General features: G+C 39.5%; 2 protein-coding genes across 23 annotated transcripts in view; one reads left to right on the top strand and one right to left on the bottom strand.

Annotated features, from left to right (window-relative positions):
* LOC139981981 (uncharacterized) overlaps positions 1-14,016 on the top strand; it is a 471,811-nt gene that overhangs the window by 77,517 nt on the left and 380,278 nt on the right. The window contains exons 1-2 of one of the 13 annotated variants that reach the window (XM_071994456.1): positions 2,204-2,339; positions 6,264-6,346. The exons of the other annotated variants lie outside the window; for them this stretch is intronic. Coding sequence (XP_071850557.1) covers positions 6,283-6,346 — 64 coding nt within the window. The 5' untranslated portion in view covers positions 2,204-2,339; positions 6,264-6,282. Of the gene's footprint in view, positions 1-2,203; positions 2,340-6,263; positions 6,347-14,016 lie in introns of those variants that run through there. 13 annotated transcript variants of the gene reach the window in all.
* LOC139981990 (aqualysin-1-like) overlaps positions 1-14,016 on the bottom strand; it is an 87,677-nt gene that overhangs the window by 39,024 nt on the left and 34,637 nt on the right. The gene's annotated exons all lie outside the window — the stretch shown is intronic.

Here is a 14,016-nt window from a genome sequence, read left to right as displayed (position 1 = left end):
TGTACGCTTCGCGCCAACTCATGGTGGCGCTTCGCTTAGATAGTTTGCCCCTCCCTTGGCAATTACTCGCTACACGCCTGTTCGAATTTGTAAAGCAAAGAGCAGATATAACATCATATCAGTGAGCATTGAAATGCATGTTCCACGATGAACAGCCTCAAAAACTGTCTATGTGTGTAGTTAAAGGCGTAGGAGCCCAATTGGATTTGGGGGCTGTAATGACTTGCCCGAAAAAAAGCCAAAATTTTTCGCGCGCGAAGCGCGTGTTCAACATATCGATGCCAGTATCATATAAGCAAGCATCGGTCATTACAGTGCATGGCATCGTGTACCGCACGGTCCGTGAAAGTTCCACAGTATACCGCTGGATGCTATGTAAACAACCAAATGTCTTATGTAGATGGAGAAAAAGCATACAGATCCATTTATGTCAAAACTCTCTTTTACAGTAGAAATATCGGCCAAGCTTACAACTTTATTTTAATTACCAAGGAGATCATTTTTAAGCTATTCATTGCTATTTATTTTTCTTTCAGTAGGTGCCCGAAAAAGATGGGGAAAAATTTGGTTGCGGGGGGGGGGGGGGGAGGGGGGCTGCAGCCACCGCCTTCTACGGGACCTATACGCCTATGTGTGTAGTGTTCGGTTTCGATATACCTGATATCGGAAATATCTGCTATTTTTCATTTCCTTCAACCAAGTTTTATAATAGCCATTATAAGAGGTTGCAATATTTATACACCAATAAATTAACTGTGTCTGAATTTTCCAAAATTTCCTCACCAACATTCTTCATCATACTTTCCTCTACTCGTGCAACTTTGACCTGTCTGTTAGGGGATCAAGGAGGTTTTTCTATATTGGTTGTCCATAGATTGAATTTTGTGCAACATTATGGGTATGTTTTCAAGTGATTTTATTCACGAGAAATGTGAATTTTCAAATTCTCAACAAATAATGGGCTTAAAACCTTGAAAAGTGGGGCTTTCGGATATTGTGGGCCGTGACGTAGAATCACCTACAAAAGCAATGATCCATAGGAAATGCAATGAGGTCGAACATGATGTGTGACTGGTGACAATCTTCAAAAAAGTTATGGATGGAAAAAAACTTTGGGGAAATACTTGGTTCTCAGGCAAAAGTGTACATCTGCTTGGTCATTTTTAAGCCCGAGAAGTGCTATTTCCGGTGATCTGGGGGGTATCAAAACCAGAAATTTTCTTGTACGCTGCGCGCCAACCGATGGTGGCGCTCCGCTTAGATAGTAATTCGCGCCCCCCGGGTTAGAAAATCCTGGATACGCGCCTGCATGTGATGTAATAACCGATGATTGCCCATATGATATGCACATTAAGATGTCGAACGGGCGCGGAGCGCGCGAAAAATTTTGGTTATATTTTTCGGGCAAGTCGTTACAGCCCCCCCCCCCCAAATCAAATTAGGCTCCTACGCCTATGATAGTTTCTCCAGATTCATTTAACTCGTTGATATGAATACTATTAGGGTGCATATATGTACTATATCAATACCGTGGGGGCAATAATACATTTTGTTGTTATAGGGCCAATGAAGCCTACAGTCAACTATTCTTGCTTTATAAAGACGGTTTACTTGACAAGATCGCACTGCATTTATGTTAGGCGAGAAATGAAGCTAAAAAGAGCAGTACATTCACGATGATGCATAAATGTAGGCATGACAATATTCTTATCCCTGGCATTTGGTGGGGGGGGGGGATATGGTGTATTACATCCCCTCCACCCATTTTCATGGGGGGGGAATCTTCCCCCCAGGATCGCCGCCCATGTCGACAGGGTCTCTCCTTCAACCTGAAGTACCGATGCGTAGTCGTCTGCCTTTTTATTTCGCGCATCTGCTATGTTAATTTCAGCAGTGTTCATCTGAACGGCAGCATACGCTAAAGCAACCAACTCTTCCTTTCGGCCACTCATCTTCAACTTTCGTTTCTTTAAAAATTCCTTCAGTCTGTCAACTTTCGAAACTTGTAGAAATATCCATTCCGAAGCGAAAAAACCGAGTAAATTTAGACGTAAGTTATGCGATTTCTAATGTTTACTGTAGGTGCTCATTTCGTTGGCGTGGTTACGCGAACAGACAACTCTCGTCTCAACGAGAGTATTCTTATTTGACCTGTTGACCTGGATTGCGCAATGCAAATAAACTGTTCTCTGAGCTCGGTTATTCGCGCACCCGGGTTAGAAAATCCTGGATACGCCCCTGGTATTCACCTACTCGGTAGTCGGTAGGCACTTGCGGACCGAAATTCTCGCTCCCGGAGCATCGAATGTACATGAAATATACACCACAAGGAATTTACGGTAGTTTACTTTATATATGCATGTTTATGTCACCTCGTAAGATCGAAAATCTCAAAAATTGGAAGTAAAAGATGGAGTCGTGTGCGTTAGAAACGTACTGTAGACTATAGCAACCATGTCAACGCTAGGTCTTTATTACTGTACGTGAATGATGCATACAGTGTGTACGTACTGCTGCTGCTGCTTTGCCATAGTCCTCAAAGAACCGTCGGCATTCTCTTGTGTGCCTTTGCTCTTGCCACGGCCATTCCTCTATCTGTCCACTTCTTGATGTTATCGATCCATCCTGTTTTCCTACGTCCTGGCCTGGCCTTCCCTTCTACTTCTCCTTCTACTGTCATCTGAACTAGGCTATCTTATCTGCGCTTCCAATGTCCATACAGAGACAGCTTCCTTAACTGGACAAGTAGACCTTCCTCTTCTGAAACTCCTACCCTTTGGCGGATCCATGCATTTGTCTTTCTATCTTTCCAGCTGACCTGAAGCATTCTACGCCACACCCACAGCTCAAGTGATTCTATTTTCTTCGTGTCATTCTGTTTTAATGCCCAACTTTCTGCACCATAGAGAGCTACACTCCACACAAGAGATTTCACCAGCTGTTTCTTCAGTTTCAGGCTGATCTCTTTTGCCTTCCACAATCCAATTAGTTGGCTGGTGGCATCTCTTGCAATTGCCAACCTAGTACAAATCTCTGTACGTACAGAATGCAGCAAATAAGTTAGTTTGGGTTTTTAACAAGGTCGTCGGTTGATATGCCTCCATCAAACGAAGGGGTAGTTATCACTCAAAATTAATCATTTTTATCTTTTCCAAATGATCACTTACAGCTTCAATCATTTATGTACATAGGGTTTCCATCATGACAAAATACGGCTTTGCCCCCAAATGGCCACATTTTAAATCTTTAGCAAAACACAACCTGTATATTATGTGTGGCTTATAGTGAGGCTAGCTACTACACAGCCTACATGGTGAATGATTGTCACTATTGTTCCATGAAATCATAATCGCAACACTTTTGTGGTGGAGTCCTAGAATCTTGTCCTAAATGAGACAAATCGTCATGTTGAAAACATCTTAACTTGTCATGCAAACTCCAAGAAATAACATAAATGTTAAGTTTTAAATAATCATTCATTACTTTGATTGATTATAAACAAATTGTCATTCTGACAAACGCAATCCATCTGGCCAGCCCCTTAAACCCTCTGTAGGCCTAGTTACGATATGAATAAAAAATACTATAGTCTACATACTGTACAGTATGTGAACCATCCATCTTCTCTCATAACCAATTGACCCCCAAATACAGTAGTATAAACCCACTGATCCACCAGTTTGCCTATACTGTAGGCTTTAGTTATTGGAGCCAAAGGTGTTTCACGGTCGATGTATTAAATTGCTCATATCTGTATGTTGTCGTATGTTGTCCACTTAATACAGAGTTGTTGACAATTAACAATTCCCAAATGCTCCAATGTTCAATAGTGGTTTTGAACAGTCTAAACTTTGGAAAGTAAGATATTTGACAACATTTACCCTTGCACTCAGGGAGCATCTAGCCAAATCTAGTCTGGGCCCGGTGCCGTGCAAATCTCCTGCCCATTGTGCTGCTACTGAATATTCTTCACGGCTCAGTGACCACAGTACTTCACTTGGCAAGTTAATGAGGCAGCCGTGGGTTGGGTCTACGAACACGTAACAACAGGTTTTCACAAGAAAGAGTGACAGAAATTAATGAATAGGAGCTTATTTGCATAGTCCGTCCAAACTTATCAGATTGTTCGCATTCATTGTGCCTTGGTTTATTGCCGTACAATTGGTCTCGATATCATTTCCACTTCCACAATATTTACTGACATTCCATGATTGTATGTAGCCTAACCACACTGAAGTCAATGGAAAAATCTAGCCTTACCATAGTGCACAGGCTTCGCGAATGTTAAAGTGCCATTCACGGTATGTGATGAGCATTCCTAACTCCCAACCTACTCACAAGGGTATTGTCAATGACTACTCTAGCACACAATAAGGTGTCACACGGCCTAGCGCGGGATGATCGCTGTTGTATTGAATTTTATAATCAGCATCACGGGAAATTTTTTGAACCACTTATTGCATTCCACATTTATTTCTATTTTGCTTCTTGTATATAATATTCGTAAACGCAGACTGTGTAAGTGTCTTCTTTCATAAGAAGTTGACTTCAGTTCAAACGATTTGTTTTCTGCTATCACACATATTCTATACAACTTGTCTGTGCACACTTTTAAGAATCGCGGCTCTCAACGAAAGCCCGCAGAGTAAACTTACACGAGTTGACTACACATGACAGTAGTGGTCTAGTCGAGGATGCACCTGTGCTACTACGTATAACTATAGGGGTTATAAGGACGCAACCAATTCATAGTGGGTGTTGATCTAGTGTCAAGAGAAACTTTTTTGGAAACTTGCCAAGATTTTTGTATAAACCAAAACACACAGCACTTGTACTGTATTGTACACGTTGAATATTTCAAAATATCGGAGGTTCAAATTTTAAAAGATTGTAAGAAAGATATAATTACTTTTCATTTTATAACATTACATCATAATGTAGCTACTTTAACTATTATCTGTCGAACAAGAAATTTACAGTGGAATGTTTTGCTCTCAACATTACTTCTTTTTTGTTCTTCTTTCTTTTTTTATTGGTCATAGCCTTTTACCTGTCGTACTGTGTTTGTACGTGCGGTAATGTTGGTAAATTGTTTCTGACTGGCCTAGCTTTTACTTCTGCGTATATTTGTTACAAATAGGGTGCATCTCAAAGCTGTTCGATAAGAAAGTCATTGAAAATTTCGAATTCTTCACAAACATAGCCCAAGTATATTGGGAATATTATTGTCCAATCAAATAACGCGACCAGCAACAATGCCGTGCTGCTAAATTTCAATGGATAATTAGTACCGAGTCTCACAAACAGTTAAGTCTATTGCTCATTTTCGTTGAAGTACTGTATAAACTCGTAAATTTTGTCTTCAGCTAGCTGACACGTAACTATCGCAAAACCGGTCCCAGAGCATAGTCTCACATTTTTGAAAGAATTTTGTTTAAGACAATGTTTATTAAACAAATGGAATATACAAAAGATCGGCACACTTTTGCAACGATAAAGTGTATTGTCTGCAGAACAAAAGAACGTACAGTAGCAACGCTGATACCAGGATCATCCAAGTTGCTTCGGAGAGTTACTCATGCATATCTTTAAGCTCCTACCATTCTGCATAGGACTTCTGCAGGGCTAGGGAGCTCATTTTACGGTGTGTGAACAAAGTGTAAAGGGGTCGTTGTGCAGTTGTGGCTCCACCAGACGCGGACTAGATTTGGCTACAATCCCTTACAGTAGAAAGCAAAAATTCTTTTTCACGATTTACAGGACTAAATAATAGATGTCATTTTCATAAATTGGTCATTCTGTGTCAAATCGCTGATGTGGTTGCTCGACCCTCTCCAAAATAGTAGGAAAAATTACAGCTGTCGCATGGCTATGTTGATGATAATTCGGCAACAAAAACCCTTCATCATACTGAATCACTGTACATGTGAATGAGTTCTTCAGAGTTGCATAACTTTTTAAGTATAACACAGGAAATCTTTGGCAGTTCAGATCAGTTTGGCAGGACAGGTCCCAGATAGGAAAAAGCCAAACAATGCACTTGGCCGGCCAATTGCAAAATGTCAAACATTCACATATCAGACACTTTTGCAGCAACGCAGCTGACATTTTCACAGTATGCTTATTTCCTAATCATGTAACGACTCTAACGAGGGTGGTAATTTCTGGAGAAGGTCGAACTACATAGTACAAACCTTTCCAAAATCTGTTGATTTGATATGAAATGACCTTAATGTTCACAATACTCTTCTTTATTTGAACAGAACACAGTTGGATAACAAGATGGCTGTTCAATTATGGAGTCTGTTTATCACCTTACTTCTGTCTTTACAGTATACTGATGCAGGTAGGCATTATTTTTTGCCGTTTGACCCAAAATGTACAATTGTAATCTGTGGACCATGTTTTTTTGGGCAATCTTATGGTTACAGATCCACCATTGCTAAATACAGTTCAATTACATTGTAATACACTCTTGTGGTGTACATACTGTACACATGTCACATCTAACATATTTGTTTGTTATATGTGTAATGTGTTAAAGTTGTCCACTTGCACATAGGTCTGTATTTATGTTTCATTCATAAATGCCTAACCCAACTTTCTGTATACTGGACCAGTCTCGGATGCGATTCGAGACTGGTCGAGTGTACTGTATAGAGAGGAGAATTGCTTCAGGATCGAAATGTTAGACAAACACTGGTTTGATCAAACATGAAGTCATAATTAAAAGAAGTGAAGACATGGTGTAACGTTGCCATGAGTACATGCAAATATGTTTATGGGCAAAGAAATGTTCCAAATTGCAAAAGAATACTGTACAGTATATAGCCTACTTGCAATTAGTTACAGCAGTAGTACTGTATATGTTTTAACACACACTGAGTCTCAATAGACACTGTGCGTACTTCTTAAATCATCCAGCTAAATACTTCGAGTAACATGAATGACTTAGGGATTAATTTTGAGCTTAATTTTGAGCTAGAGTCAATGTCAGCAACATTATCGAGGTGCTTCAACCATGGAGCTATAAACTGGGAGTTTATAGCTCCATGCTTCAACGAAGAACCGAAGCGTAAAGCATCCAATGTTGACACTATAAGTTTAACAGAAGAAACCTTGTTGCTAAGCCTAACAATAACGTAAGCACTACTACTACTACTAGCAGTAACAAGATGACTGACCAGGGACTAGGCCTAGCGATCTTTCAGACTCGCAATAACACTGCGGTTACTACAAGTGCAAACCTGTCGAACAATGGGGCTCGGAACCTCTTCAAAAACTGCTCATTCTCAGATCCAGTAAACATTTATTTGAACAGTTCATCTACCAACCAGGGATAGACGAGTTCTACTCAAAAGAATGTTAGCAACAGGCAACGTTGCTAGCCTACAATAACTGTTACAGCGTTTACGGACTTTCCAGAACACACACAACTCAGCATCTGTATATGGCACAATTTGACCTGGTAGGTACAAAAAAAAGTTTTAAATGTTATCTTTAGAAATTTGTTCATCTGTTCTTATTTAATTGTCATTTTCCTCCATTTTAGCTCATACCAGCATGCTGGTGTGAGCTATTGTTACAGTGCGGCATCTATCTCTCTATCACTCTATCATTCTATCACTCTATCACTCTATCCGTCAACAATTGGTAAAACCGCTCCCACTCGCACAGTTATTGATGGAATTTCATGAAACTTGGACACAAGGACCATTTGGTATAGGGCCATCAGAGATGGTCCTAAATTTGGGGTCAAAGGTCACATGTGGGCCGTAATGGGCCATTTTGTGGAAATACGCCAAATGCTTCTTCTCCTACAGATTCCATGGTACAATGTTGAGGGTTTGTCACGATAGTACTATGGAAGTTTTACCTTCAGGGTGTTCATGAATTTGAGATCAAAGATCAACTAGGGGTCTTTTGTGGCCCGGGCCGCGGCCCTATATTTTCAAATTGCTTCTGTTCGTACAGTGTATGACCAGTTATAACGAAACTTGGTCACAACGTTCCTCGGGATGAGAGTTACGAGGGATGTTCGGAAAATTGAAGTCATATGTCATTTAGGGGGTCATCGGGGGTCATTCTTTGTAATATTTTCAAATATCTCAATCTCCTCAAGATTTTGATGGATCATATTCAAAGTTGAACTGATGATTGTTGGATTGTGTATGAATTAGGTGATGCCTAATAATGTTTGGTCAAAAGTTAATTAATTACAATTAATCCCCATTGTTTAAAAAAATCTGAGCCTTCACCTTTTGCCAAAGCTCCTTTAATTTGTCTCCCAGTCTCTGCAGTGCTTGCTTACATTTGTGGTTAAGCTCTGCAGAGGCTGTTAGTGGAATTAAAGCAGGACTGGGAGTTGTTATTAACTGTCGAACTGTAAGCATGAGAGCCCTATAGCCAATCAGAACTTGCCGATTCTTAGAAGTCTTTGAGCCTGAGGTATTGTAGGCAGCCAGCAAAAATTTTGGCAAGGAGTGCTTCAGGTCTGCTCAGGTAGAGGGGAGAAAGTTTAATAGGGTAGGTCAGTGGTATTGTTTGAGAGAGTGGGTAAAATAGGATTTAAAGGGGGAAAATAGGAATTATAGCCAGTGGTGTGGCCAGGATTCTGCTAAAGGAGGGGGGGGGGGGTATCCCTCATGGCCCAGAATTGGTGGAATCTGAAAAATGGCCTTAAATTTGGTGGGCCATAAAGTTTTGTGGGCCCTACATTTTTAAGCTCGAAAAGGTATGAGCTTCTGCACCATTGGTGCTCTAGTTAGCTCATACCAGCATGCTGGTGTGAGCTATTGTTACAGTGCGGCGTCTATATCACTCTATCACTCTATCCGTCAACAATTGATAAAACCGCTCCCACTCGCACAGTGTTTGATGGAATTTCATGAAACTTGGACACAAGGACCATTGGGTATCAGAGATGGTCCAAAATTTGGGGTCAAAGGTCACCTGTGGGTAAGCTTGCACGGTTTCGTGAAAACTTACAACCGGTTTTTCTCTAGCAAAAAACCGAATCTGGCTCAAAAACCGGTTTTTTTCCCCTCCTGAATTGCATTGAAAACATCCAAATCTCGATCGCTAAGATGCGTATTTTTGAAGCTTTATCAACAGTGGGTTCAAGTCTGTTCGTTCGCAGTAAATTGTTAAAATTAAGAAGAATAAATTCAAGAAATGTTACTGCCTTCACGACTCTCATTTTATAACCCACGTTAACTGAACTGAAGTAAATATGTCGAAAAGAAATGTGTTAGTGAAATTTTTTCTTAAAGTTTTAACATCACGTACACGTATCGTTTGTCTTGTTTACTGTACTTCACGAAGTTCAAATTCGTGTTCAGAAAAAAATATCACGGTCATGTTATATTATATGTTATATTTTCGGAGATGAGGCCCGAGCGTAAACCCCATTATGACCAATTGGAGATCTTAAAAAAAAAAATGCTTTACAATATGATTGGTCCAATGAAGGTACCAAATTGCACGAGGCTCTAGCCATGTTCGCGGGTGGTATCTTGGCGGTAAAATAAATTTCTCTTCAAGGAGTGAAGAGAATTTACCGTCTACACTTTCAAGTACAAGTTGAAAAATATCGCTGGCAAAAGCGGGATTAGGTCGTCAAAGAATGTAAATTGTTAACGTTTAAGTTGGAAACATGTGTTCATCAACGTAAACGAAAAACCAACTGAGAGACGCCTTGTCTGATAACTGATAAGAAGAAATGTTTAAAGGAAACTTACAAAGAAAATAAAATCCATTAGCGTACAAAGGAGAATTGTCCCAACAGCAACATCTGTAATTTCCAGCCATGTATGCAACATTTTTACTCCTTTAAATTAATTCCTTGACTCAAGCCTGACGCCAGGTGTCTCTTATGAATAATGGACTGTGATTGTTCTGTTACTTGTTGCATCTTAGTTGTTAAACTCAACCCCCCCCCCCCCGTGATTGTTCTAAAGTTACTTGTTGCATCTTAGTTGTTAAACTCAGAGCCCCCCCCCCGTGATTGTTCTAATGTTACTTGTTACATCTTAGTTGTTAAACTCACAGAGCCCCCAGTATTGTATTGTGGATTGCGCAATGTACCTTTCAAGTTTTAACGTTCATTTTTTGAACACGAACTGTGATCAATGTGTTTGAAAAGATTTTCTCCATATCCTCTACTATTAAATTGAAGTTAAATAATAAGAACAACACATAGAGGGCAAACACTTTGAATGTAACAATTTATTTGGAACTGCATCTCGTCATTTGAGTGTGTACTTCTCACTACTGCTAACGTTGGCCACCAAGGTCAGTTCAATACTACAAGGTTACCTAACTGATGCACGCATATATGGGCTGCATAGCCTAATGTTAGGCCTAGCTATCCACCCTCAGGCACTGGTTATGGCGTGTGCGGATCGTAGCTGACAATGTCGTCTATCAGAAAAGCTTTCTCTTGTTGCAATTTACTTTCATATTGCAAAAAGAACAGTAAAAAGGAGAAACCAAAGTCAACAAACTTTTTTTTTTCCAGTATTTGCAATTCACATTTCGGTTTTTCCGGTTTTTCGGTTTTCTTAAAATAAAAAATAGTACCGAAATTCGGTTGGAAAAAACCGGTTTCGGTACTAAAACCGGTTTACCGTGCAAGCCTACCTGTGGGCCGTAATGGGCCATTTTGTGGAAATACGCAAAATGCTTCTTCTCCTACAGATTCCATGGTACAATGTTGAGGGTTTGTCACGATAGTACTATGGAAGTTTTACCTTCAGGGTGTTCATGAATTTGAGATCAAAGATCAACTAGGGGTCTTTTGTGGCCCGGGCCGCGGCCCTATATTTTCAAATTGCTTCTGTTCGTACAGTGTATGGCCAGTTATAATGAAACTTGGTCACAACGTTCCTCGGGATGAGAGTTACGAGGGATGTTCGGAAAATTGAAGTCAAATGTCATTTAGGGGGTCATTGGGGGTCATTCTTTATAATATTTTCAAATATCTCAATCTCCTCAAGATTTTGATGGATCATATTCAAAGTTGAACTGATGATTGTTGGATTGTGTATGAATAAGGTGATGCCTAATAATGTTTGGTCAAAAGTTAATTAATTACAATTAATCCCCATTGTTTAAAAAAATCTGAGCCTTCACTTTTTGCCGAAGCTCCTTTAATTTGTCTCCCAGTCTCTGCAGTGGCTCGGCAGAGGCTGTTAGTGGAATTAAAGCAGGACTGGGAGTTGTTATTAACTGTCGAACTGTAAGCATGAGAGCCCTATAGCCAATCAGCACTTGCCGATTCTTAGAAGTCTTTGAGCCTGAGGTATTGTAGGCAGCTTGTGAAGTTATGTCTTGTAGGATGTGCTTGTGAAGTTATGTCTGCTAAGTTAGAGGGGAGAAAGTTTAATAGGGTAGGTCAGTGGTATTGTTTGAGATCTAGGGTAAAATAGGATTTAAAGGGGAAAATAGGAATTGTAGCCAGTGGTGTGGCCAGGATTCTGCTAACGGACGGGGGGGGGTATCCCTCATGGGCCCAAAATTGGTTTGTGGGCCCTACATATTTAAGCTCGAAAAGGTATGAGCTTCTGCACCATTGGTGCTCTAGTTTAGTGTTTGAATTGATTAAACTACCAAAACTTAAGACCAAACGACACTGCTTCATTCGTATTTTTTTCACTCTTAATGTTCGTGGGAAGAAAATGCTGATTTACATGAGGTGACTATATACGTCATTCAGGAAAAAGATCAAGGGAGGCATAAGGAGTATTAAATACAGATCAGCAAAAGTTAGCGAAAAAATGCAGTTTTCTAACATTTGTGAGGGTCATCGCCCCGGTCCGCTCAGCCTCCTCGATGACATCATCATTGGTCTCAAATCAAATTTAAGACCGGTTCCCCTCGTATTTATCCCCTAATTTCAATCTCATTATTGAACTATAGATTTGTGAAATTTACAAGGTTTAAGTCATTGGATTAACAATATAACATTAAATTAGGCTAAATGTGCTGGGAAGTACTGTTCTAACATGGGGCTGCTATTCATGGCATCACTATGTGTACTGTACTGCACAGACCTGTCTACTGTATGTGTAAGTTGGTTATAGAATGCTCTACTGTAATCTACAACTCTACAATTATATTGTTATTTTACTGTAGAAATTGTAGATCTGTTTCTGATATGATTGGAATTATTTTCAATATAAAACAAAACTGTTGGATTTATTTTCACCTGAGCTGGAGTTTTGAACACAACATTTTATGACCCTAAATACAACATGACACCCTTAAACTGATATGGCACCTACTGCAAAAAGCTACTGTATTGATTATTGACCTTTCCATGTTTCGTTATTTCCCTAACAGATCCCCATTTCTCATTTATTTGCTATGGCAGTACGCCTAAAGTGCTCTGTTGGGTCGGGTGTGTTGAAGTTTTAAGGTCCATTGGTTATAACTTTTGTTCTACTATCTTAATGATCGATCACTGGGCAGGAAGTAGTTCACATGTACTACACTGTAATAAGTATTGACATGTGTATATTTAAAACAAGGGGTGAGGATATCATTAATTGTCCAACCCATGACAAGTCAGAGAAATAAACATAAGTTTTTCACCATTTATCATTGTTTTGGAGGACGGTCATTATAAGTATCATTAAAGAGGCCATGACACGAAAAATCCAACTCATCGAGAGTAACTTCCTCTGAATCTATGAGAAAATCTATGTTCAAAACTATCCTCAACACCTTGAAAACCTCAAGGACTAATTAGTAATTAACGTTTTAATATTCGCATCCGAAAATAGATATCTGAGAATGCGATTTCACAACAAGACAATGATGACGTCATGTTAGGAACACACGTGCAAAGCCCAGGCATGTATCGGATACGCGACGATCATACCGTTCCATATACACGCACATTTACACTGAGAGAACAACCACTGTATTACGCTATATCGTTAGAAATTTCAAGTTTGTTTTTCAACTGTTGTAAACTATCCGAGAGAAATGCCGGTCCGTTGTGTTGTTGGGGGTTGCATAAATATCATTACCCATGCAATTAGCCTTCATCCATGGTTGAAGGACGAAAAAAACACGGCGATTATGACCAAGTTAGTGCACAACACCAGCGCCGATTTCACTGGGCCTAGCCAGTATGCAGCTCCGAATGAAGCGAACACTTCACGGAAGCATACTACGATCCCTCCTTTTTGTTATGAAATAAAACAAATGGACTTTAACGGTTCGACATAAAAGAGTCATTCTTCTGTCAAGTAATCCACAAAAAACTACTCTGAAGACCAGATCGGGGAACAGGAAACCTCCAATGGGGCAAGTGGCGATCCTTAGGAGGTGGCGCGCCGAGCACTAGTAGTACTATAGTATTAGCGTTACTACACTGAAGTCGCAATAGACGAAGAGATTTTACTGTATCATCTAAATTAACACCCCCTTCATTGCTCTATTGTATACTAATAAGCTATGAGGTTAGCTTCAGAAGCAATGGGTTACATCTTCTTGTGAACAAATCTCAGTGCCCCAATTTATTTCTGGAATATGCTGGATCAGTTAGTTATAGCAATAATTTCTTATTCCTATTCCAGGAAAACCATTTTTTATGTTGTGGAGGGAGTGGGGGTAATGGGGATGGGTCAAAATAGGTAGGTAAAAAGATTTTATTCCAAAGGGTGTTTAATTAAATCTCAAAGCGATTTATTTTAAAGTCACAGAGCCAAAAATTCACACAACATAGTTCAAGTGTTAAATCATTGAACAAAATTTATTCAATATCAGTTCTAGACAGTCATTCTGGACAATCTGAACTAACATTAACAACAATCATTGTATTATATGACATAAAAGTAAAACTGTACTTTCCATAAACATTATCATTCTTAAATAACACTAATGTGATTTGTGACATCAAAGGAGGTTAAAAGAAAACAACTTACATGAATTTTTTTGCTTTAAGCCTACAAAGCAGTTGCATGTCCATCGCTATCAATCGTTGTTGTGACAAATTAATTAAAATAA

The sequence above is a fragment of the Apostichopus japonicus genome, chromosome 16 (genome assembly GCF_037975245.1).
Source record: "Apostichopus japonicus isolate 1M-3 chromosome 16, ASM3797524v1, whole genome shotgun sequence".
Taxonomy (NCBI): Eukaryota; Metazoa; Echinodermata; class Holothuroidea; order Aspidochirotida; family Stichopodidae; genus Apostichopus; species Apostichopus japonicus.
Note: the sequence above shows the minus strand (reverse complement) of the source record. Positions and strands in the feature narration are given on the sequence as shown.